This window comes from Podarcis melisellensis, assembly GCF_964234715.1.
Source record: "Podarcis melisellensis genome assembly, chromosome: 3".
Taxonomy (NCBI): domain Eukaryota; kingdom Metazoa; phylum Chordata; class Lepidosauria; order Squamata; family Lacertidae; genus Podarcis; species Podarcis melisellensis.
Window position 1 is genome coordinate 117,069,714 of NC_138530.1, and position 22,502 is coordinate 117,092,215.

The 22,502-nt window shown below is 43.3% G+C and overlaps 1 protein-coding gene and 1 long non-coding RNA gene across 2 annotated transcripts in view; both read left to right on the plus strand.

The window, feature by feature from the left end:
- Positions 1-722: 722 nt before the first annotated feature.
- LOC309366281 (serotriflin-like) overlaps positions 723-22,502 on the plus strand; it is a gene marked incomplete at its 5' end in the record, with an annotated part of 39,172 nt that continues 17,392 nt past the window's right edge. Inside the window, 5 exons of the mRNA XM_081904730.1 lie at positions 723-889; positions 1,010-1,124; positions 2,639-2,878; positions 8,106-8,162; positions 9,043-9,147. Of these exons, the coding sequence (XP_081760856.1) occupies positions 723-889; positions 1,010-1,124; positions 2,639-2,878; positions 8,106-8,162; positions 9,043-9,147 (684 nt within the window). The remainder of the gene's footprint in view (positions 890-1,009; positions 1,125-2,638; positions 2,879-8,105; positions 8,163-9,042; positions 9,148-22,502) is intronic.
- On the plus strand, positions 15,603-19,911 carry LOC309367320. The gene is made up of 4 exons (XR_014167035.1): positions 15,603-15,862; positions 16,301-16,395; positions 18,952-19,040; positions 19,631-19,911. It is a non-coding gene; the product is annotated as an uncharacterized lncRNA (long non-coding RNA).

The window sequence follows — 22,502 nt, forward strand, 5'->3', positions numbered from 1 at the left end:
ATAGTGCGTCTAACAAAATGATTTTTCAAGTCCACATTCACTTTGACCTTGTCATACGACATAGTCATTCAAACCTCAAATCATGGCATTCTAATTCCAAAACCCTCCTATTTCTTAGCATCACCCACTACAGTGGAACCTTGACTAAAGTCCAGTCTATTATAAGTCGTTTTGGACTAAGTCCAATTGCAATCTGGAAATGAGTGCTCCAGCTGCTGTTTTAGGGGTCGCTTTTCATTGTGAGGCTTTTTCGGTTTTTGGACTGTGGCTTCGTTTTATGGGACTGACCTGTGACTGTGGCTTGTGATGTAGTTTTTGTGACTGTGTGGAACCGAGTTCAGCTACTGGTTGATTGTGTGACTGCAAAAATGGATAAAAGTCCCCCATCCAAACAATGGCTATCGTCATAAGGGAAAAAAAGAAATGTTAATCTTTTTCATCTACAATACTGTCTTATTTATTTTATAGTACAGTACATTGATTATTGCCTTCATTTCATGGATCAATGGTCTCGTTAGACAGTAAAATTCGTGTTAAATTGCTGTTTTAGGGGGTGTTTTTCATTGTCTAGAACAGATCAATCCATTTTCAATTACTTTCTATAGGAAAGCACGCCTTGTTTTAAGTCCACTTTGTTTTAAGACCGGACCTCCAGAACGGAATACCCCAGCTGCCGGCCGCCTAGTCACAGCCTTGTTTCCTGGTGGTCAGAGCCTGGCACGATGGGAAAGCTGTGTCTGGGTATTCCTCTGAATGGCGGCATTTGCTTAGCCAGCGAACCATGGAACAGGCGGAAAGAAAAGGAGGAGCCAAGGATTCCTCCGAAGGACACCATTTCCTTAGCCCACGAACCACGGAACATGCAGAAAGGCATTGCCATTCAAATGGTGTGCGTGGACCAACAATGTTATGCATGGACCACTTACCTCCCCCCCCCCCATTTTATTCAAGTTGGCACCCCTGCTGCCAAAACTTTCAACTGCCTCTCCTCTGCTGTTTGGTTGCTCAGATACAGATTCAAGCCAGGGATGTCAGCTCACATCACACTCCTACATGAAGGTTATATTGAGCTTATCTGGGGCACAGAGGGTATTTCGGTTGATGTGAATCAACAGGAAAAAGGGGTAAGTTAGGTGAAAAAATTGGATGTTGTGGGATGTAAATTAGGCCACATCTTTATTGATTCCAGGTGTAGGTTGGATTTGGCTGGGGCCAAATCTGTATTGGCCAGAATTCAAAGGAAGAGATAGTGGGAAAGCCGGCTAATCCAAGCGGCTGGCACGGGAATTTCCCAGCTGCTGGCCGCCAAGTCGCAGCCTTGTTTCCTGGGGGTCAGAGCCTGGCACGATGGGTAAGCTGTGTCTGGGTATTCCTCTGAATGGCGGCATTTGCTTAGCCAGTGAACCAGGGAACATTCGGAATGGAAAGGAGGAGCCAAGCATTCATCCTGGAGTCAAGGTAACCCATTGCATTTATGGCCTCGTAATGTGTGAATAATTTGTTTAAATAAATAAATAAATAAATGAAACCTCCCTTCTTTAATTAAAAAAGCAGAGGGAGAAATGATTCTTGATGCCTTTGTTAATCATATGCCTGTGGCTTTGTTTAATAAGGTTGAATTGGACAGTTTAGATTTGGGATTTTTGTGTCCCACTTTTGAAAGACTGGTTAAAGAACAATATGTATATCTTTTCCAATCCCAAATCAATGAATGTAAGAGCTTGTTCTCAACATTCCGTCACCCTTTCAGGCATGACCAGGAAAAACAATGAAGTTTTAGCAGATGTAGGGCTGGAACTATGATGATGGGAAAGCCTTGATGGGGTAAATCAACAACAACAACCAAAAACCCTTTATTGGGAGGGGTTGTCATGTGCTTCTTTGGTGATATTGAGCATTGTCCTCGTATCACTTTATATTATACAGTGGTACCTCGGGTTAAGTACTTAATTCGTTCCAGAGCTCTTTGGAGTGGGCATCAACCCCTCTAGCCAGCTGTTCTCTTCTATACCCCACACAGTGGTACCTGAAACTGTTCTTAACCTGAAGCAACACTTTAGCTAATGGGGCCTCCTGCTGCCACTGCGCTGCCGGAGCCCGATTTCTGTGCTTATCCTGAAGCAAAGTTCTTACCTGAAGCACTATTTCTAGTTTAATGGAGTCTGTAACCTGGAGCATATGTAACCTTAAGCGTATGTAACCTGAGGTACCACTGTATAGCAAGACATTCAAGCAGTAGAATTTAGTTCATCTGGGTAAGTGGGGCGCCGTCCTACCAAGCGAAGCCTGTCCTTAGCCAGCCCCCACCTGCTCCTGCTCCTCTTTAGTCCCAGGGTGGCTGTTATAGACTTTGCCTATCATTGGCTCTAACTCCCCACTCCTCTTGACACTCCTGCATTCTGCCCCCAAAGTTAAATGGGCACCATCCGGACTTCCAGCCAGCTGTCATAAAGAATGTCTCATCCTTGGCGAAGGCTTGTGCAAAGAAGTGATAGCCGTGGAAGTGTACGACCGTGTCACAAAGATGGTGGCCCCAAAACGTGAACGACTCAGGGAGGCTGAAGGTTTGCTTGCTGTTCAAATGCAGGAGCTCAATACGAAATGAGCAGAACTCAAGAAGGTGATTGACTGCCTCCAGAAGCTAAATGATGAGCTGGAAGAACTGAATAACCAGAACAAAGAACTCAAGAACAGCATTGACGTATGCTCTCAGAAGCTGGACAGCGCTGAAAAGCTGATCAGTGGTTTAGGAGGCAAGAAGGATAGGTGGACAGAAGCAGCACGCTTGCCAGGAATTCGATGCACTGACCTCATTGGGGATGTCTCCTTATCTTCAGGGACGGTGGTGGCTTCTTGGGAGCCTTTACCGTTGATTACTGTACAGAATGTCAGAAGAAATGGCCGGCTTTGTGCAGGAGGAGAAAGTCCCATGCTCTACTGATTTCAGCCTGAGTAACACTTTAGGGGAAACAGACAAGATTATTAACATCTACATCCAGTCTCTTAAAATCACCCCGGCCACCCAGCGGTTCATCTTAGACAATACGGGGAAGATATATATTGAACCCCCAACATTTGACCTTGTTAGAAGTTGCCATGAATCCAAATGCTGCGCAGCTCTCATTCTTGTCCTGTCACCAGGTGCTGATCCCATGGCAGGTGAGATTTCTTAAACAACTGCCTTTCAGTTGAACAAGGCGGTAATTTGCATCTTTTACTATCTACACCCTGAGCAGCAGCTCATACTCTGACCCAGAGGAGGAGTGTACAGCCAGGTTTTTTCAAAAAAATGGCAGTGCAAGCAGATGAGGTGCTGGGCCCAGACCCGGGTCCCCAATTCTAAACCTGAGCCAGAGATTCCATGGAAACTTGTTAACATGCTTTCTAAATTGAAAACTCATAAATTACCTTGCATGTGTGGATTTCTTTATTTTATTGCTTGTCTAATGGGGGGGGGGGAGTAGAGGTTGTTGGCAGTCTGAAGTGTCACCCCTGACATGTGGCCCTCAGACAGTTGCCCAGGAGGTTATATGTGGACCTTGGGCTGAAGCCCCCACCTTGCAGTCAGAACCTGGTGTATGCATGGCTGCTTCTGTGGTAAATGTAACTCATAACCAGACTTACCCATTGAGTAACTTCATCCATTGGCTTTGGTGGAGCTTAACGGGATCGGGCCATTATATGCTGATCTGAGACAAGCAGACTTCATAGCTTCTTAGTGAAGATATCATTGCAGGTCATTGGATCCATTTTCCAGCCAGGAACACAAGCGTGTGATCAAGGGCTCAACAGAAATAGCTAAACTTACTCTTAATCAGATGTGTGTCTACCAAGCTGATCTCAGGACCCCTTGTTCCCAGAGGAAGTGAGAGGCTTAGCATCATTCTATAACATATTACTCTCCACCGAAACTGAGTTGCCACTCTGGTGGGCAAGCTAGAAAAAAATCATCCCACTAAGAAAAGAAGAGATCTTGGTTTGAATTCCCAAATATAGCTGTTCTTAAATCTTTCAGATAAGACATGTATTGAAGACTGGACCACTCACAAGACTGGGATACATATGGATATCTGCTATAAGATGCATTTAAATACTCAATTCATGGTGAATTGAGATGCTAGAACATTGGGAAGAGTTCTTCTTAGAAACATATTTATGGGAACAACTTAATTTGCACTGAAAGGTTTATTGCTAATATCTGTCATAGCCAAAAGTAACACAATGCACCACTATGTGGACTCAGTTCACAATGGGCCAGTTCACGGACAATGGGCTGGTTCATAGACTCGCCCATCCAGGAATATAATATGCACACAAGGCCACAATTGTACTTCCCCTGTGCAATAACCTCCATTTCCCCACTCACTTGTCAGTGGCCAGGGTTATTCTTCTGAAGGAGGGAAGGATGAAGGTCTATGGGCAATGAGAGCACCAACCAGAGCTATGTCTCCATCACACTGACAAAGTATTTGAACCTGCTCCCATTTTCTACCCATTTCCCACACCAATGCATCTTGTGTAAGAAAACCAGAATGAGAGGCCAAACCTTAAGACAAGCATAGGCAAACTCTGGCCCTCCAGATGTTTGTTACTACAATTCCCATCATCCCTGACCACTGGTCCTGTTAGCTAGGGATGATGGGAATTGTAGTCCCAAACGACTGGAGTTTGCCTATACCTGTCTTAAGATAATATGTGAGATATGATAACGTATTACGACATATTATTGGCTTAATGCTTTAAAAAAAAATCCAGCAGAAAGAAAGTCATGGCATCCCTTGTTCTAGAAGAACATTTGAATAAGAACATTCAGTTTTGAACATTATGACTTGCCACAATCCAGAAAGGACATGTAACACAGTATAAGTCACTATATTTTGCTTTTCCTGATACATCCTGATGCTCCCATGAATCCCTACTCTGCTTCAGCAGATTCCAGTAGCACATGCAGCAGAACATATGTGCAGCAATTATGTCAGGATGCTAAGTGGACAGAAGCAATCACTGAATGCTGGAATGCCACTTAGTATACCATCATCAACATCACTTCTGGAAAAATCAGCTGTGTGGCATCACTGCATAAAGAGATACAAGCTGCCAAGGATCTGCAAATGAAGGACACCAGAACATTTCCTATCACTTCAGCAGTGCATAAATAGTGTAAGTAGTCAATAGCAGGCAGAGTCCAACTACTATCAGGAGGAGGGACTTAACCCTTCCCTTGCTACAGTCCTGATCCAGACTGGGCGACTGACACCTGCTTCCATTGGATCAAACGGGAGCTTTACTTCCAATATAATTAGCAGGCACCAGGGAGAAATTCACAAGGGAGACTCCAATACTTTGGCCACCTCATGAGAAGAGAAGACTCCCTGGAAAAGACCCTGATGTTGGGAAAGATGGAGGGCACAAGGAGAAGGGGACGACAGAGGACGAGATGGTTGGATAGTGTTCTCGAAGCTACCAACATGAGTTTGAAAAAACTGCAGGAGGCAGTGGACAACAGGAGTGCCTGGCGTGCTCTGGTCCACGGAGTCATGAATAGTCGGACACAACTAAACGACTAAACAACAACAACAAAGGGAGAAATTCTTCTGCTATAGGAAGCACATAAGTCTATATCAAAAGAAAGGGTAGCCATTATTATGCAATGCTACCTAAAAGCATTTAACTATGATTGTTAACACATCCAACATTTAAAATCCTCACATATTCTAAATGAAAAGTAAAGGAAGGCACATCAGTGATCTGATTTAACTACACACCTATGCAAATGAAATGGGGTGTTGATACATTGGGTTTTCTAAACAGCTTGTGATCACATACTGCAATCTGTGCAATCTGTAATGACTCAGTGCCTTCAACCATTCATGATGGTTTGCAGTTGGTTTAGAGTCTTAGGCTGCAGCTGCAAACACATTCTGCTTTGGGGGGAAATGGGACTTGCTTCTAAGTAACTGTGCTTGGCTCTATGGGTGATGAAAGGATGCCATGGGATAAAGAACAAGCACAGATATCAATCGTTCATAAGAAGTTGGCTGGCATGAAAGAGCTCACTAATAAGAAATGCTTTGTTGTTGCATAGAAGATGGTCAATAAATTTCAGGAAATAAATATTTTTTTAAACAACATAAGAGAAATCCAAAGTTCTCCCTCAACAAAACTGTGTGATTTACTGTTGGACATCGAGTCATTCTGTGAAGAAGGAAACAGGAGAGGTATATAAGCATAATATCATCCAGTGACATCCAGAACCTCCTTAAATCTGCAAAGGAGGTTATTCTGGTCTCACTGGAAACGAGAAGGTAAGGTTTTTGGGGGGATGGGGGGTAGCCAGTTTATACCATAGCCTGCTATATCACATAGCCCGCCATATGAAGGTTATTTGCAACTAGAGTTGCCATATTTCAAAAAGTAAAACCAGGAAACCCCAAAATTGCTGAGCTTTTTGTTGTTGAACCAATATTTCAATTGACTTGCCTAAGATTCAGGACAAAGCACCACCTTTCAGAGATTCCACCTGGATGTCAATTCCACCTTTGAAAAGTCTGGGAAAATCCGGATGTATGGCAGCCCTAGTTAAACACGTTAGGTTAGCTCAGGAAGAGACATCTTAATGTTCACATTTCTATTATTTGTAAATTTATTTCATAAAATTTATACACCACTTCACGGTTAAAAAAACAACTACCACCACCATGAAAGCAGTTTACAAAACTCTTCTACTGAAGATTCTGCACTTAAGCCAGCTGATAAATCGTGTCCTCCTCCCAGATAGCACGTGTTGCAGTGAGATCATCAGGACTGACCTCATTGCTTGTGTGGGTGGGAGTGATTGGATAGCCACAATAACCCGATTGGTGGTCCCTTGGTTGCTGGGGTAAATCTGGCGATTGGGATTGATCATGCATTAACCAAGGGACCTATATATACCACTGCACGTTGCGTTGAGCTTCCTCTTTTCGCCTCGTGCATCAGATCACCCTCCCTATATTTATGGTCCATTATGACCTTGCTATGCCATCGTGGGTCGTCTGTTCTTGGGACAGGGGCCCAGTAGGAATTTTCCCATTTGGCTGATTGGCTGGTGCCACTTGGGTTTCGCCTGCCGCATAGCAAATCATCACAATTTTGTAAGGTTTGGCGGTTCAATGTGGAGGGGAGGGGAGGTGGTCACACATGCCCCTCCCATGCGCGAAAGGGTATTCCGTTAAAAGAATCCAGGGGCTCACCTTGCTTTTGTCCGATCCCCTTCCAGGGGTTAGGGCCACCCCAGAGCCCCTGGGAGCATTTGGGGTGAGCTTGAGTCTGAGCCTGGTCCATTGCTCCCCCAGAATGTTTTCCCTTACTGACCTCTGCCGGAGTCCAGTCATCAGTTCTGCCCTGCCAAGGTCAGGTGCAGCTAGTCAGGAACCAATACCTAAGCAAACCACTCATGATCTGTAATCAATAAAGTTGTGGCCAAAATTATGCCAATAACCTTAAACTACGGTAAATTCTGTGTAAAGTTTGTCTTTATTTATTGATTGGGGGAGGTCTTGGGATCGTAATATGCAAGAGCATTACCATATATAATGCTAGGGATATATCTAATGTATATTTTACAAATTTCACATTTATACCTTCCCCGAGAAGAATCCTGGGAACTATACTTTTCAGCAGGTGCTCACAATTCAGTCTGGAGATCACAGACAGAACTAAAAGACCCAGAGCCCCCAGGGGGAAGGAGATTGTGATTAAAGCAATTTCAAGGCTGCCGTTTTATGAGCATTTACTTGGGGATTCCCATTCCAGTGGGAATGACTTTTAAGGAACATGTACATCCAAGTTACTACAGGTCAGTTATTCCTTCTAACAGCCTGATGTTTTTCTTTGTGGGGGATTAGTATGCTATAATCTAAATTAAACATTGCACTTACATTGTACAATTCAGCAATGAATTGCCACTGTTAAACAACTGGGAGTCCAAAACCCTCATCCATCTTCTGCAAACCATCCAGAGATCTTCCAGCAGATCCTGATCTGCCACCTGACCAGCCCTGCTCCGGGAAGCAGAAATCGACTTCTCGACTGCTGCCACGTGAGCAGTTTGGAATCTAAACCAGCACTCAGGAGAGGGGTGCCATGTCTTAATAAGTACATTCTATATACAAAAAGCAAATGTAAGGTAAAACCCCTGCTGTTATTTTGTTTTCAGAGATGATCATTCTCACTGTGTTGCTGAGTTTTGCTGCTGTGTTACAACAACCTGCTTCAAAAGTAAGTTTCTTAGCTACACAGGCATCCATGCCTAACTCTCTCCCATTTAAATCAGTAGGGGGGAAAGTGTTACTAAAATTGGTTGGGTTGTTTTCAAATCTAAGATAGGATTGGGCCAACCAAAATATTCTCTTTAATCAGTCAAAATGTGTTTTACTGCTTCATCCAGGAACACAATGAACTTGAAAAATATCATACTTAAGGGGAAGTCCAAACAAATGTAACTGTATTTTTTAAAAAACAAAATGGCAAGTCTCTTTTTTCTTTCAGTAACTGTAGACCTATCCAAAGCATAGGTGTCGGGTGCCCAGGGCCTTGGGTGCCATGGCTCCCACAACATTTTAAATGAGGGAGCCAGGCTCGGTTGCGCATGCATGCTGCAGGGGACATGTGCACTATGTCATCATGCCCCTGGTGTGTGTGCACTACCTCACTGCACCCGCATTACGCGTATGAGTGACGTCAGCATGCGGGGGGGGGTGACATAGAGCTCACACACCAGAAGGGCGTGATGACAGTGCACAGCCTCGGGCACCCACAGTTGCAGGCGCAAGCCAGCACCACTGATCCAGAATACGCCCAAGAGAGTTTGGTGGCACTGCATTATCCAACAGTTTACAATTCAGATTTCATTTAGGTCAGAGCAGCCTGACAGAGGCAAATGGGACCTACAAAGCACTTTTTCATGATTCTTAGAGAAACAGTGGTAAAATTATATTAGCATAATGAAAAATAATCCTATAAATAAAGACAAGAGGAATATTATTCATTCTCTTACTTCAGGCACATGCAGTAGGAATTGGACCAGCTGAGCGAAATCAGATTGTTGACAAGCACAATGCCCTGCGGAGAGGAGTGCAGCCACCGGCAAGCAACATGCTGAAGATGGTAAGCAAGGAAGAGGCCCGATTCATGGAGGTCAGGGGCCTTGCAAAGGCTTTCCAGGGATAATACACCTCCTTGCAGGCAGAAAACCTTTGTTATTCACCCTCTCATAATAATCTTCAAGGATAAGACTAGATTCAACAACAGCTTGGCATTTCACCAAGGAATGCCACTTACACATCGTTTTAAAAAAGAATGTGCATATGTCACTATTCCATCGTTCAAGCCATGCTCAATGCAATTTACATAATTAGATAAATATAACAAAATTTGTCATAAGCAAAGAATAAAACACATCCAGACATATACAACAAAATTAAATATTCCCCACATAAGTCCTAATAAGATCTAAGAATAAGCATACAAAACAGCAAAATTAAGCATGTCCAGAATTTAATCTTAACACAAACAAAAGAAACCCTGAACACCCCAAGAGTCTGCAAGCATCCTGAGAAGCAGATCTTGAAGGACTTACGGCAAAGATGGTCTCTGGTCTCATCAGCAACCTCAGCTTTTTTGGCTGGAGTCTGTCAGGGCTCTATTAGACAGCCAAGATGGTTTCATGCTTATTAATATGTGTGAGGTTTTAATTTAATAATTCATTTCCCTCTTATATACCAAAATGGCCTCTAAGTTGTTTACAAATATAAAATCAATCCATAATTAAAATGGAAATAACAACAAAGCCTTCCAAATTGAAATATACAATTAAAAACATAGAAGCATTAAAATGTTTAAACAGTTGAAAAGATGAATCAATCTCTTCAGGAGCTGGCAGAATGCCAACATTGATGGGGCTTCTCATATGGCTGCACTGGGGTGGGGCCACCTGGGAAAACCCCACCTCCATGTTCCCACAAGTCAATCATCACGGGTTTGACTAGCTGACCATACTGCCGGTTAGCTGTAAGCAGCAGAACTTTAAAACTGGCTCAGTGGCTAACAGACAACCAGGGCAGGTCCCTCAGCACGGACGTGATATGTGTCCAATAAGGAGCACTGCTCACAACCAGTTGCAAATTTAGATCCCAATAATCTGATTTCAACAGAAATACAAGACCAATGGGGAACCAGGCTTCAACCCCTTGTGCCTACTCAGTCAGCTGGCTGGGCAACATCAAGGCCCTGGTCTCCCTTCTTTTGCTTCTGACCTTCAAACCAGACCTGGGCTGGTCAACCCTCCAAACAGTGGGGCTCCTTCAAAGAGAGACATTACAGGATGTAAAACCGGAGACAAGGCCGCTCCAGTTTCACACCCACTGCATTCATAAGCAATTTCCCTCGGCGGTAAGTCCCACCCTGCTCAAAAGCACTTGCTGCCTCATAATTGTCTACAGCACTGCAGCCATTGGGAAGTTCTTCCTCAAATTTGAGACGAAGAATGTGGACTTGAACTCCCAGCTCTGCCAAGAACTCCCTTGGACAAGCTGCTGTCGCATTTACAGAACAGCCTCCTAAGCTGCTTTCCTGTGAAGGACAGACGAGCTGAGGATTGTGAAGCATTTTGTTCATTACGGGAGTGATATATATCTATTAGTGAGGCATCTGACACAGACTGAGCTGTTTTGTCACACTCGGGTATTATCGACCATCAGAGAGGGAAGCTCATATGCCACGGAAGGTCCGCACCACTGGGCAGAGATGGGGCAATGATGCGTTTGCCTGAAACATGTGTCTCTGCCGCCTGCCCCCCAAAAAAGTCCCTTCATGTGACTGTCATACATCTATACATCATCCAGATATAATGGGGTTTACTCCCGACAGAAGTCTGAATGAAAACATTGGAGTTGAATGCAGTGGTTTAAAATCCCTTTTAGCACCTCAAACATGAGAATGTCAGGAGAGGCTGCTGGATCAGACCAGTGGCCCATTTAGTCCAGTATCCTGTTCTCACAGTTGTCTGTGGGAAACCAGCAAACAGGAATTGAGCACAAAAGCCCTCTCCCTTCCTGGGCTTCCAACTGGAAAGACAGAACATAGCCATCATGACTAGGAGACATTCACTTGTCTAATCTTCTTTTGAAGCCATCCAAATTGGTGGCTATCACTTCCTCCTGTGGGAGAAATTACCATCGTTTAACTAACCCATCTTTTGACAGTGAAAACAAATGACTGAACCTTCCCCCAAGATCTCAGTCCGGCCAGCCTTGAGCTATACCCATTCACCCCCATTTCTCTCCCCCAATCTTGCTTTTGGCATCTCTCTCTCTCTCTCTCTCTCTCTCTCTCTCTCTCTCACACACACACACACACACACACACACACACACAGCTTCTCCCATGGCAACTTTCAAAAAACATTATATCACACCCACCAATAGTCCTGATTTGGTCAGGACATCACAGATTGACAGAAGCTTCTTCTGTCAATCCGTGATGCCCCACTTCCTCTGTTGCTGTCTGGGTTCCGGAAGTATGTCTGTGGTCTCCGTGGGCCTCACAGTGGTGGCAGCCGAGGTGATGGAGAGAGAACCCAACCAAGATAAGGCAGCCGGGGGGGGGGCAGCAATGGCGTGCTGAAGTGGCCTGAGTGGGTGTGGGGTGAGCAGGGAAGTCGCGTGGGGGTGGCAGTGGTGATGGTCAGCCTGAGTGGGTGGGGTGTGTGACCCGGATTTAGGCTAGAAGAAGTTGGAGGGTATGCTATATAATGGCTGGATCTACACACATCAAAAAACCATTTCAGGAAAACATGTTGTAAACCTCATAATGGGAAATCATGTTGGCGAAAGATGGAATTCTACAGGGTCATCTGGGGTCACAGTGTTATAACACATTTAAAACGCTTTTTCTGTACTAATGTAGCTAAGTCCAATGTGTCCTGAGTTCTGTGGCCCAAGCCTCACCACCACGACTTTGCCTAAACATGCAGACTTTTCTACCCCAGCAAGCAGCTGTGGCAGGTGGAATGGAGGCTTCTGTGAAAAGGAAGGGGTGCTCCTGGCAAGAGAGGTGTGGGAGGAGGGAGATGGGGGAACTCTGATGTCAGACATGTAGGGCCACCACCCCAGAAGTAAACATCAGTGTCTCTAATGTACACACCAGGGCTTCACTAGAAGTGGGACAAGGCTACAATGCTCGCGTCAGGCCAAATTTGACTTGGAGGGAAACACACCAAAGCACAAGAAATGGCAGCATACGTTTAGAATATGAATAACATTGTGCATCCATAGATTCAAAGCCCAATGGTTGGGGTGCACTGGAACCCAAGTAAATGGTAATGTCTGCACATCCCAATGAGTAGCTGAGAGCACCTAACTCACCATCTTAACCAGGGTTTAAAAGCTGGCTAGGTATGTGGATGGAGTTGTGGTCTAAACCACTGAGCCCCTTGGGCTTGCCAATCTGAAGGTCAGCAGTTTGAATCCATGCAACAGGGTGAGCTCCCATTGCTCTGTCCCAGCTTCTGCCCAACCTAGCAGTTCAAAAGCATGCCAGTGCAAGTAGATATTTTTTTTTTAAGATAATATTTATTAAAGTTTTAAAAGTTACAGAAAAAGAAAAGAGAAAACACCAAATTACAGAAAAACAAGACAACACATCATAATAAAAAAGAAAAAAGAATAGAAACAATTTGAAGCAAAAAAGAAAAAAGAAAAAAAAACCTTCCCATAACTTACCTTTCATTTGCTTGCTTCCTTGACCTCCTCACACCTCCCTTTTTTGTAATCTAGTTCAATTAGCTATTTCAGCAAATCCTTTCCATCTTTCCCAATTTTTGTCCTGTAATTTATCTTAAACTGATGTATCTTTACTTTCCCTCCTTTCACCAATTGACAATCTATTTTTTCTTAATCCTTTATAACATTTCTGCTAAAACCACATAACTTCATTCCAACATCCTTCTAACATCCCTTAATTTTACAATGTTTCTGTAAGTAAACTTTAAATTTCTTCCAATCTTCTTCCACCGACTCTTCTCCCTGGTCTCGAATTCTGCCAGTCATTTCCGCCAGTTCCATATAGTCCATCACCTTCATCTGCCATGTACCACCTGTAAATCATTTTCATTATATTCTCTCTTAGGGCATTACATGCCGTGAACTTCATACCTGTGGTCCATAACTGTTCCCAGTCAGCCATCATAATATTATGTCCAACATCTTGTGCCCATTTAATCATAGCAGATTTCACCGTTTCATCCTGAGTGTTCCATTTCAACAGCAAGTTATACATTCTTGACAAATTCTTGATTTTTGAATCTAACAATTCTGTTTCCAATTTTGATTTTTCCACCTGGAAGCCAATTTTTTTGTCCAAATTGTATGCCTCCATTATTTGGTAATAATGGAGCCAGTCTCACACTTTGTTTTTTAGTTTTTCAAAACTCTGCAGTTTTAATCTGTCTCCCTCTTGTTTCAAAATTTCCCAATATTTCGGCCATTTGACCTCCATATTGAGCTTTTTCTGTGCCTTCACTTCCATTGGTGACAACCACCTTGGAGTTTTATTTTCAAGCAAGTCCTTATATCTTATCCAGACATTAAACAGTGCTTTCCTGACAATATGGTTTTTAAATGCTTTATGTGCTTTGACCTTATCATACCACAAATATGCATGCCACCCAAATACATTATTAAAACCTTCTAGGTCCAGGATGTCAGTGTTTTCAAGAAGCAGCCATTCTCTCAGCCAGCAAAATGCGGCTGATTCATAATAAAGTTTAAGGTCTGGCAGGGCAAATCCACCTCTTTCTTTAGCCAGTGCAAGTAGATAAACAGGTACCGCTGCTGCGGGAAGGTAAACGACGTTTCCATGTGCTCTGGTTTCCATCACGGAGTTCCGTTGCACCAAAAGCAGTTAGTCATGCTGGCCACATGACCCAGAAAGCTGTCTGCCAGCTCCCTCAGCCTGAAAGTGAGATCACCGCAGCAACCCCATATTCACCTTTGACTGGACTTAACTGTCCAGGGGTCCTTTACCTTTTTTACCTTACTATCATTAAGCATGGCTGGCATGAGTCAGGCAAAGGTAATGCTAAACAATGCTTAATGATCATCCAGGGACTGAGGTTGGTGACTGATTCTAGAACAGAAAACATGAAATTTTGAAGAAATCAGAGGTATATGATGTTCTCCATTTTTAGAGAATGTGTCCATTCACACATTTACTACTTTTTTTTTTCATTTAGAGATGGAATTCGGCTGCTGAAGCGAATGCAAAACGCTGGGCAAGCAACTGTAAATTTGCTCACAGCCCAAGTAACCAAAGAGTTGCTGGCAAGTACATCTGTCAGTAAGCACTGTGCAAAAAATTGAGGGTGATCTAAAATCTAACCCACATCTAATATACATTCACAATTGTTGCACTGACTCCGCAATTGTCATTCTGAGCATAATTAAAATACTCAAGGAATCCCACAGAAAGAGGAACAATGGAGAGGAATGTTCCAATTCTCCCAAACATCTGAAGTCAGAAATCCACATGCCATTCTCACCAGCTAAGCTTTGCCTTGACACACACTGTGTCCACCTGTGATACATATAACTTTTTAAGCACAGAGGACCAGTACATTGCCGCTTCCTCCTCCCTCAGGTGTTCTAAAGAAGGTAAAACCTGAAACATTTTGCTTTTGAACTTCAATATCTCTGCCTTGTTAATCACAGTAATGGAAGGAGATGGAGATGATAGATAGAGATAGAGATGGAGATGGAGATGGAGATGGAGATGGAGATGGAGATGGAGATGGAGATGGAGATGGAGATGGAAATGGAGATGGAGATGGAGATGGAGATGATAGATAGAGATGGGAGATATTGGAGATATTGGAGATGGGAGACTGGAGATGATAGAGATAGAGATAGAGATAGAGATAGAGATAGAGATAGAGATAGAGATAGAGATAGAGATAGAGATAGAGATAGAGATAGAGATAGAGATAGAGATAGATAGAGAGATAGAAATAGAAATAGAGAGAGAGAGAGAGAGAGAGAGAGAGAGAGAGAGAGAGAGAGAGAGAGAGAGAGATGAGAGAGAGAGAGAGAGAGAGAGAGAGAGAGAGAGAGAGAGAGAGAGAGAAATAGAGATAGAAAGAGAGAGAGAGAGAGAGAGAGAGAGAGAGAGAGAGAGAGAGAGAGAGAGATGATAGAGAGAGAGATGATAGAGAGAGAGAGAGAGAGAGAGAGAGAGAGAGAGAGAGAGATGATAGAGATAGATAGAGAGATAGAAATAGAGATAGAGAGAGAGAGAGAGAGATGATAGATAGATAGATAGAGATAGAGATAGAGATAGATAGAGAGATAGAAATAGAAATAGAGATAGAAAGAGAAAGAGAGAGAGAGAGAGAGATGATAGAGATAGAGAGAGAGAGAGAGAGAGAGAGAGAGAGAGAGAGATCTTCTTCTAACAACAAAACAGGTGTACCTTTTGCTTTAGAATAATTATTTTGCATTCAAATGCAAGTAGCTTTAACCAGACAGATTTGTGAGTGGTGGGACAAATTCTGCTTGGAATAAACAAGTTTTTACCTGTTGCAGAATGTTCCTCTGAAGCATTGCATGACTCCTCTTGTTTACAGAATTTCCTAGGTCAGGAATCATGAGTTTTGTTAATGCTTCCCGTCTCCACTTCTAGATGGCATCTCATGCGGTGAAAATATATATGCATCATCTCATGCTACTTCATGGAATGACGTGATTCAAGCTTGGTACAACGAGGTGAAAAATTTCAAGTACGGTGTTGGAGCAGTCCGTCCAGGGGCCGTAACTGGTCATTATACCCAGGTAACTCAAACACCGTTTTGTATCTTTCTCAAGCGCATGGTTCAGCTAGTCAATCCATGCCTGACAGCCCACTCACATCTTGGCTTGCTGCTGCCTGGGACTTCACAGAAGGAAGGAAGGAAACCGAAAAGAGGTGGGTTTTTCCCTCGTACTTTTTCCATATTTTTCACACAGAAGTTCAGATAATGGATTGTCCTTATCTCTGCTGTGCCTTTCTTTCTGTTTTTTCTTCGGATGCCATTCTCATTCACAGCTTATTCAAACTTCCTTTCCCTGAGGGGAAAAATGAGGCTGCTTCAATTAGACACAACACAAAGTGATGATATTTTGGTTGTTTTTTTTAAAAAAAAAGCTGTTAAATGTACGGTATGTTTTCCTTGCTCGGCATGGAAACAGATTCCAACATGTTTTCTTGTGTGGATGTTCTTATACTTACAGGTGGTTTGGCACAAGTCTCACCTAATTGGTTGTTATGATGCCCATTGTCCTCAAAGCAGCATGAAGTACCTCTACGTTTGTCAGTACTGTCCTGCGTATGTATTATTTATTTATTTGTTTGTTTGTTTGTTTGTTTGTTTGTTTGTCGTTTGTTACCCATAGTCTCCAAAGGATTTATGTTTCATATCCGTTTTCCTTTTATATACAGTGGTGCCTCGCAAGACAAAATTAATCCGTTCCGCGAGTCTCTTCGTCTTGCAGTTTTTTCGTCTTGTGAAGCACGGCTATTAGCGGCTTAGCAGCTATTAACGGCTTAGCGGCTTTAAGAAAAAGGAAAAAAAACTCACAAGAACTCGCAAGACGTTTCGTCTTGTGAAGCAAGGCCATAGGGAAATTCGTCTAGCGAAGCGACGCAAAAACCGAAAAACCCTTTTGTCTTGCGCGTTTTTCGTTTTGCGAGGCATTCGTCTTGCGGGGCACCACTGTATTACAAAAAAACCAAACCTGAATAAAAGAACCCTCATAAGAGCCACAGGACACTTGGGCAGCAGGCTAGTACTGTGTTAATTCTGCATGTCAATGGCTGACAACCAACCATAAAACAAAAACAACAAAGTCCTTATTACCTTTGGGCTATTTGCCTGAAAAATAAGGAAGCAGCAGTGGATTTATTTTTTTTAATGACAAAGTCAAAACCCCTCAGAAAAGAATTTTCTGACATTTTAAGGAAACCTCCACATACACACCCCACTCCCTTTGGATCCTCCTAAACAGTTGAAGACTTTCATTCTGGAATGTTCATTGCACTGAATATTCAGTGAAATGGACTCCCTAACTTCACCATCAGGGTGGATCCAGTCAGACCTTAACCATATCAAGTTCCTTATGCCAGCTCTAAAATCCTGGGGAAATCCCGTGCCACCCCAGGAAATATTTGGCAGAAAACCTCCATTTGCCACCCACAACTAGTGTAGAGATTCTGGGACGTTTATTTCATTCAGCCCAATTTTTTCCTCGTTCACAGGAGCAGTCACAGTTATATTCCTCAGGAGAATAGGCAGGGAAGTCACAAAACTAGTGACTTCCCATTCACAAAACATAGATGTTTGTAACCCAGATTACAAACAATTTTCATTTTAAGGTTCTGTCTTATATAATTTCATCCTCTTTAACATGTTTCTTAATATATTCAGCTATTTTCTGACACTTCAAACCCCAATGTGGTCTTTGCATATGGGGAATAACTTTTTTAATAAAGTGGTACCTCGGGTTAAGTACTTAATTCGTTCTGGAGGTCTGTTCTTAACCTAAAAATGTTCTTAACCTGAAGCACCAGTTTAGCTAATGGGGCCTCCTGCTGCTGCTGTACCGCTGGAGCACGATTTCTGTTCTCATCCTGAAGCAAAGTTCTTAACCCGAGGTACTATTTCTGTCTGTAACCTGAAGCGTATGTAACCCAAGGTACCACTGTAGACTAGAAAGGGTTTCCAGTCTTCTTTAAGGATTTGAAATCTGTGTCTCTTATCAGTGCTGTCAGTTTTGCATCTCTGCGTATTCCCAGATTTTCATCAACCATTCCCTCCTCCTTCCATTTCTGTGCATTGAGAATCCTTGCCATTGTAGTCACATACATAGATACCATTGAGGCTTCCTTTGCGATTTTTCTGTCTAGTATCCCAGTAGCAAGGATTCTAGCCTCTTGGGAAAAGCCAACTTATTTATTTTTCTTAATTTCATTATATATCACGTCCCAAAAGGCCTTCGCCTCCCTGCAGGTCCACCACATATGATAAAATGACCCCTCACAGTCATTACATTTCCAACACTTGTTTGATACATTTTTGTACATTTGAACTAGTTCCTTTGGGGTTCAATATGATCTATATATCATCTTGTAATAATTTTCTTTTAAGCCCTAACATGCTGTAAATTTCATTCCTGTTTTCCAAAGCTCTTCCCAGGCAGCCATATCTATATTATGTCCAACATCCTTAGCACAATTAGTCATTGTTATTTTAACCATTTCATCCTTTGTTTCCCAGCCTAACAATGATTTGTACATGTTAGAAACTAATTTCTCATCATAAACCTACTTCCAAGTTTGCCTGGACTTTTTCAGTTGAAGAGTGAGTTGGCCAGTCTCCTTATTCCTGCATCTGACTAGAACAATAGGCCAATATATTGGGGAGGCAGAAGGAGCTGCTGCCCCTGCTTCTCTCTGCATCCTACCCTGGCAGCTGCATTGCAGAGGCAGGAGGGTTCAATCCTGCTCAGTTTCAGTGCATGACTATCGTCCCTTGCTGGCCTAGCTGGCCTTGTCTCCACCCAACTCAGCCGAAGCCCCAATCCACCTGAATGAGCTCAATTCATTTTAGGCTTGGAGCTTCAGCAAAATCCAGTGTGCAAACCTATTCCTCACATTCATTTCAAAAATGTGTGCACTACTTGATTGTCAAAAAATGTCAGAGCAGTTTGGACAATAAAATTAAGGAAAAATTAAGAACAATAATTTACAAAACACAAAAGGTTAATATAACAGTAGACTAAAGCAACTTTCTAAAAATATGCATAAATGCTCTTCTAATTGAGAAGAAAAAGCACAAATGTATCCCTGTTTGTCTACTTCTTATTTATCTTATTTATCATTCCAGAGGGAACATGATGGGATCACTTCAAACCCCATATAAGTCTGGGTCACCTTGTGGGGACTGCCCTCGCTCATGCGACAATAGATTATGCAGTGAGTAGAAATAACTTCAAATATTATCATTATGCCTTTTTGTACTTTAGAAAGGGCATTCAATAAGAATGGGTCCAGTAAATTTGATGGAAGCTTATTCCTGAGTAGATGTGCACAAGATTATAGACCCCATAACCTTCAGTGTATCTGAAGAAGTGTGCATGCAGACTAAAGCTCATACCAAGAACTAACTTAGTTGGTCTTTAAGGTGCTACTGGAAGAAATTTTTTTATTTTGTTTTGACTATGGCAGACCAACACGGCTACCTATCTGTACCCATAACCTTCCTTATTCTGTAGGTGGTTGCAGGATGTCTATGTAAATGTTCTCATGACCTGCACATCCACCTTTACAAACATGCCCAATTTATTCTGGGTTACAGCCAGGATTGTTAAACTAATTACTAATTCAGTTCCTACATTCATTAAAACAAACTGCTAAATAATGTTTTACGTGTTCTTCTTTTTCTTTTAAATCACTTCCAGTTTTGATCTTAAACTCCACTATGTCAGCTAAAAATGAAAAAGTCCCTGGAGTTTGAATCCTTGGAGGTGTTAACTCTGATGTGTTCTTGTCCTTTTCATTTTTAGCCAATCATTGAAAATATAGAGATAAGAACATCACCTGTGAAGCTGTAGTGAAATCACAAGGATGCAATAAATAGGAAATTATGCAAGAGGGTGTCGCTTCTTGCAAGTCCCCCCCCCCGAAATAACATAGGAGGTCCCTCTTGGGGCGTTCATCATCTTCGTTGAACTCTGCATTCTCACTTAAATCATACAATCCTCCAGTTTCTTCTGATAGATCCCGTCTAAATGAAATTTCTTAACATGTTTTTGAAACTGAAAACTCATAAAAAGTCTTGCATGCATGGATGTTTTCATTCTTTCTTTTTGCCTAATGGGGGGGGTGGGGAGCTGGGGGGTAGGGTCTAAAGAGTCACAGGAGAAATAAAAGGCACACAGATGCACACCTGCAAAAGATCGCAAGAGGGATGCAATGTATGGCTGAGTAAATGCGGATACAGGAAGCCTGGAATGGAAGGGGGACAAACGTAATGAAATGAAGTGCAACTAACCCACAGCTGCTCCACCTGGGCTCTCACTGACATAACACAAGTTGGATCCTAGGCTCATCCTGCAGGTGAAGCAATTTTGCAATACATAGCAACCCAAAAACCTACGCAGCAACACATGTGCACATGGGTCCTCGTATCCCTAGTGCTTGGAATCAACTAGTGCATTTGAACAAAAATCTCTGAACGACCGCAGAAAGTTGCTACCATAATAGCTGGATGAACTATGGGTGAATTAAGTTAATTTGGGAATGGGACGATTTCTCATTCATCTTTACGCTCAGTCCCTCCACCCAGTGTTCTGTAGGGAGACTCTCAGACTTATAGCATTCCGCAGTTTTTAAAGTAAAAATATTTGTTGTTACATTACCAGGAATGGGAGATGAGAAGCAAATGGTGTTCTAAGGTTTCTTTTGTTGCTAAGGTGACATTGCTAAGTCCACCTTTCCAGGATTCAAGGTCAATTTATAGACCCTCATTCACCACTGCAACCAGGCACAGCTCCAAAAACGCATAGTGACCGTATGGGTTTTGAATAGCATTGAAGACCAGATCGGAGCAACTAGCTCAGACCTCTTTACACACTGAGCTTCTCAGATAGACTGAGGTACAACAATAGGTTTGATTCCCCTCCTCTCAAGGTGAGGAGTGGCCTAGCTAAGCCTGGCAGGACAGCTTACTCTATGCCATTAACCCCTTCATGCATCAAGTGGACTTAAGCATGTTGCTTCTATGAGGCTGGTGATCCCACAAGCCCAGATGGGCAACCAAAACATGCATGGAGGGCACACACCCCCTTGCTGGAACAGAGTCAGGAGCAACCTGTCCCAATGCATGCCATGGCAATCCAGCCAAAGCCCACTGCCTAAGACTCAGCTTGGTTCCAATGTTTGGCTTTTCCACTTGGTGATCTGCCTAGAATACCACACTAGGCCATATACCATGATATGTGCCCACTCTGATCCAATTCAGTGATCTGTCAAAAACAAAGGCTGAGACACTAAGGACTTCCTCCCCACCATTAACTTCGAAAGTAAGGGGGGAGTATGGACCAACACAGGGGATGCAAAACTTTAAAAAAAACCTTCCTTAAGATATAGGGTGTCTGCCTTTGGGGAGAGGGGTAATTTTCCATCAGATGTCACAAAGCTTCTGCACTGATTGAGCTAGGCCCTTTCCCAGGAATAGTGCTTGATGGTCCCAGCGTCTTACCCTGGGAATCCCAGAAACTACCTTAGCAGAACCTTTCTCAGGGACAAGTCATGAAGGGATGAGGACCACCACCCCCCATGCCAAGATGGAGCTTGGGAGGGAAAGCGCAACATCCACACACTCTTTCTCCCGCTCCCCCCCCCCAACCACATGCTCTCCCCCACCACCACCAACGCAACCCTTTGCTCTGCTGGCTCTTTCTCCAGTACCGCGGTGGCTGGGCCTCAGGCTTGTTGCAGCCTACTCAGCCTTGCCACGGTGACCAGAAGTGAGACACCTACGTCACAGATTTCAAACAACCGCTGGGCAGGTTTCTGTGAATTTGTGATGTCCAGATTAATTTGGGGAAATTGAGTGGTATGAACCTTCAGGTATTCAGCAGATACCACATTAACTGTACTCCCAGCAAAGCAAACAAGGTTGAACCCCCCCCCCTCCTACCCTGTGGGAACGTGAAGGAAGAGCAACCTGCCTAGCCAGAAGATGGCCATTATCAGTCCTGTCCCTACAGATCAGATAAGAGTGAGCCATAGGTCCACCTCCTTCTTAAAGGTAAAAAAAGGTAAAGGACCCCTGGACGGTTAAGTCCAGTCAAAGGCGATTATGGGGTTGCAGCACTCATCTTGATTTCAGGCCGAGGGAACTGGTGTTTGTCCACAGACAGCTTTCTGGGTCATGTGGCCAGCAGGACTAAACCACTTCTGGTGCAACGGAACCCCGTGATGGAAACCAGAGCGCACAGAAATGCCGTTTACCTTCCCGCCACAGCGGTACCTATTTAGCTACTTGCACTTGTCTGCTTTTGAACTGCTGAGTTGGCAGGAGCTGGGACAGAGCAACGGGAGCTCACCCCGTTACAGGGATTTGAACCACCAATCTTCTGATCAGCAAGTCCAAGAGGCTCGGTGGTTTAGACCACAATGCCACCCACACCCCCACATCCTCCTTATGCCATAGTAGGAAACATTCAAAGGCAGCCCTAATACAAAAAGCCTCTTCATATGCCAGCCATTCTCTGCCCCCAAACTCAGAATAGGCTCTGTACACGATATTCCAATATCAGGTCCACATCATCTCCTTCTGCCCATACCCCCTTCCAAGAAAGGAGAAAGGGTCCACAAAAACACCTCTCTTTAGGTGGTGAAAGCCCCAAGAGGCCATTGTTTCCTGGAAAG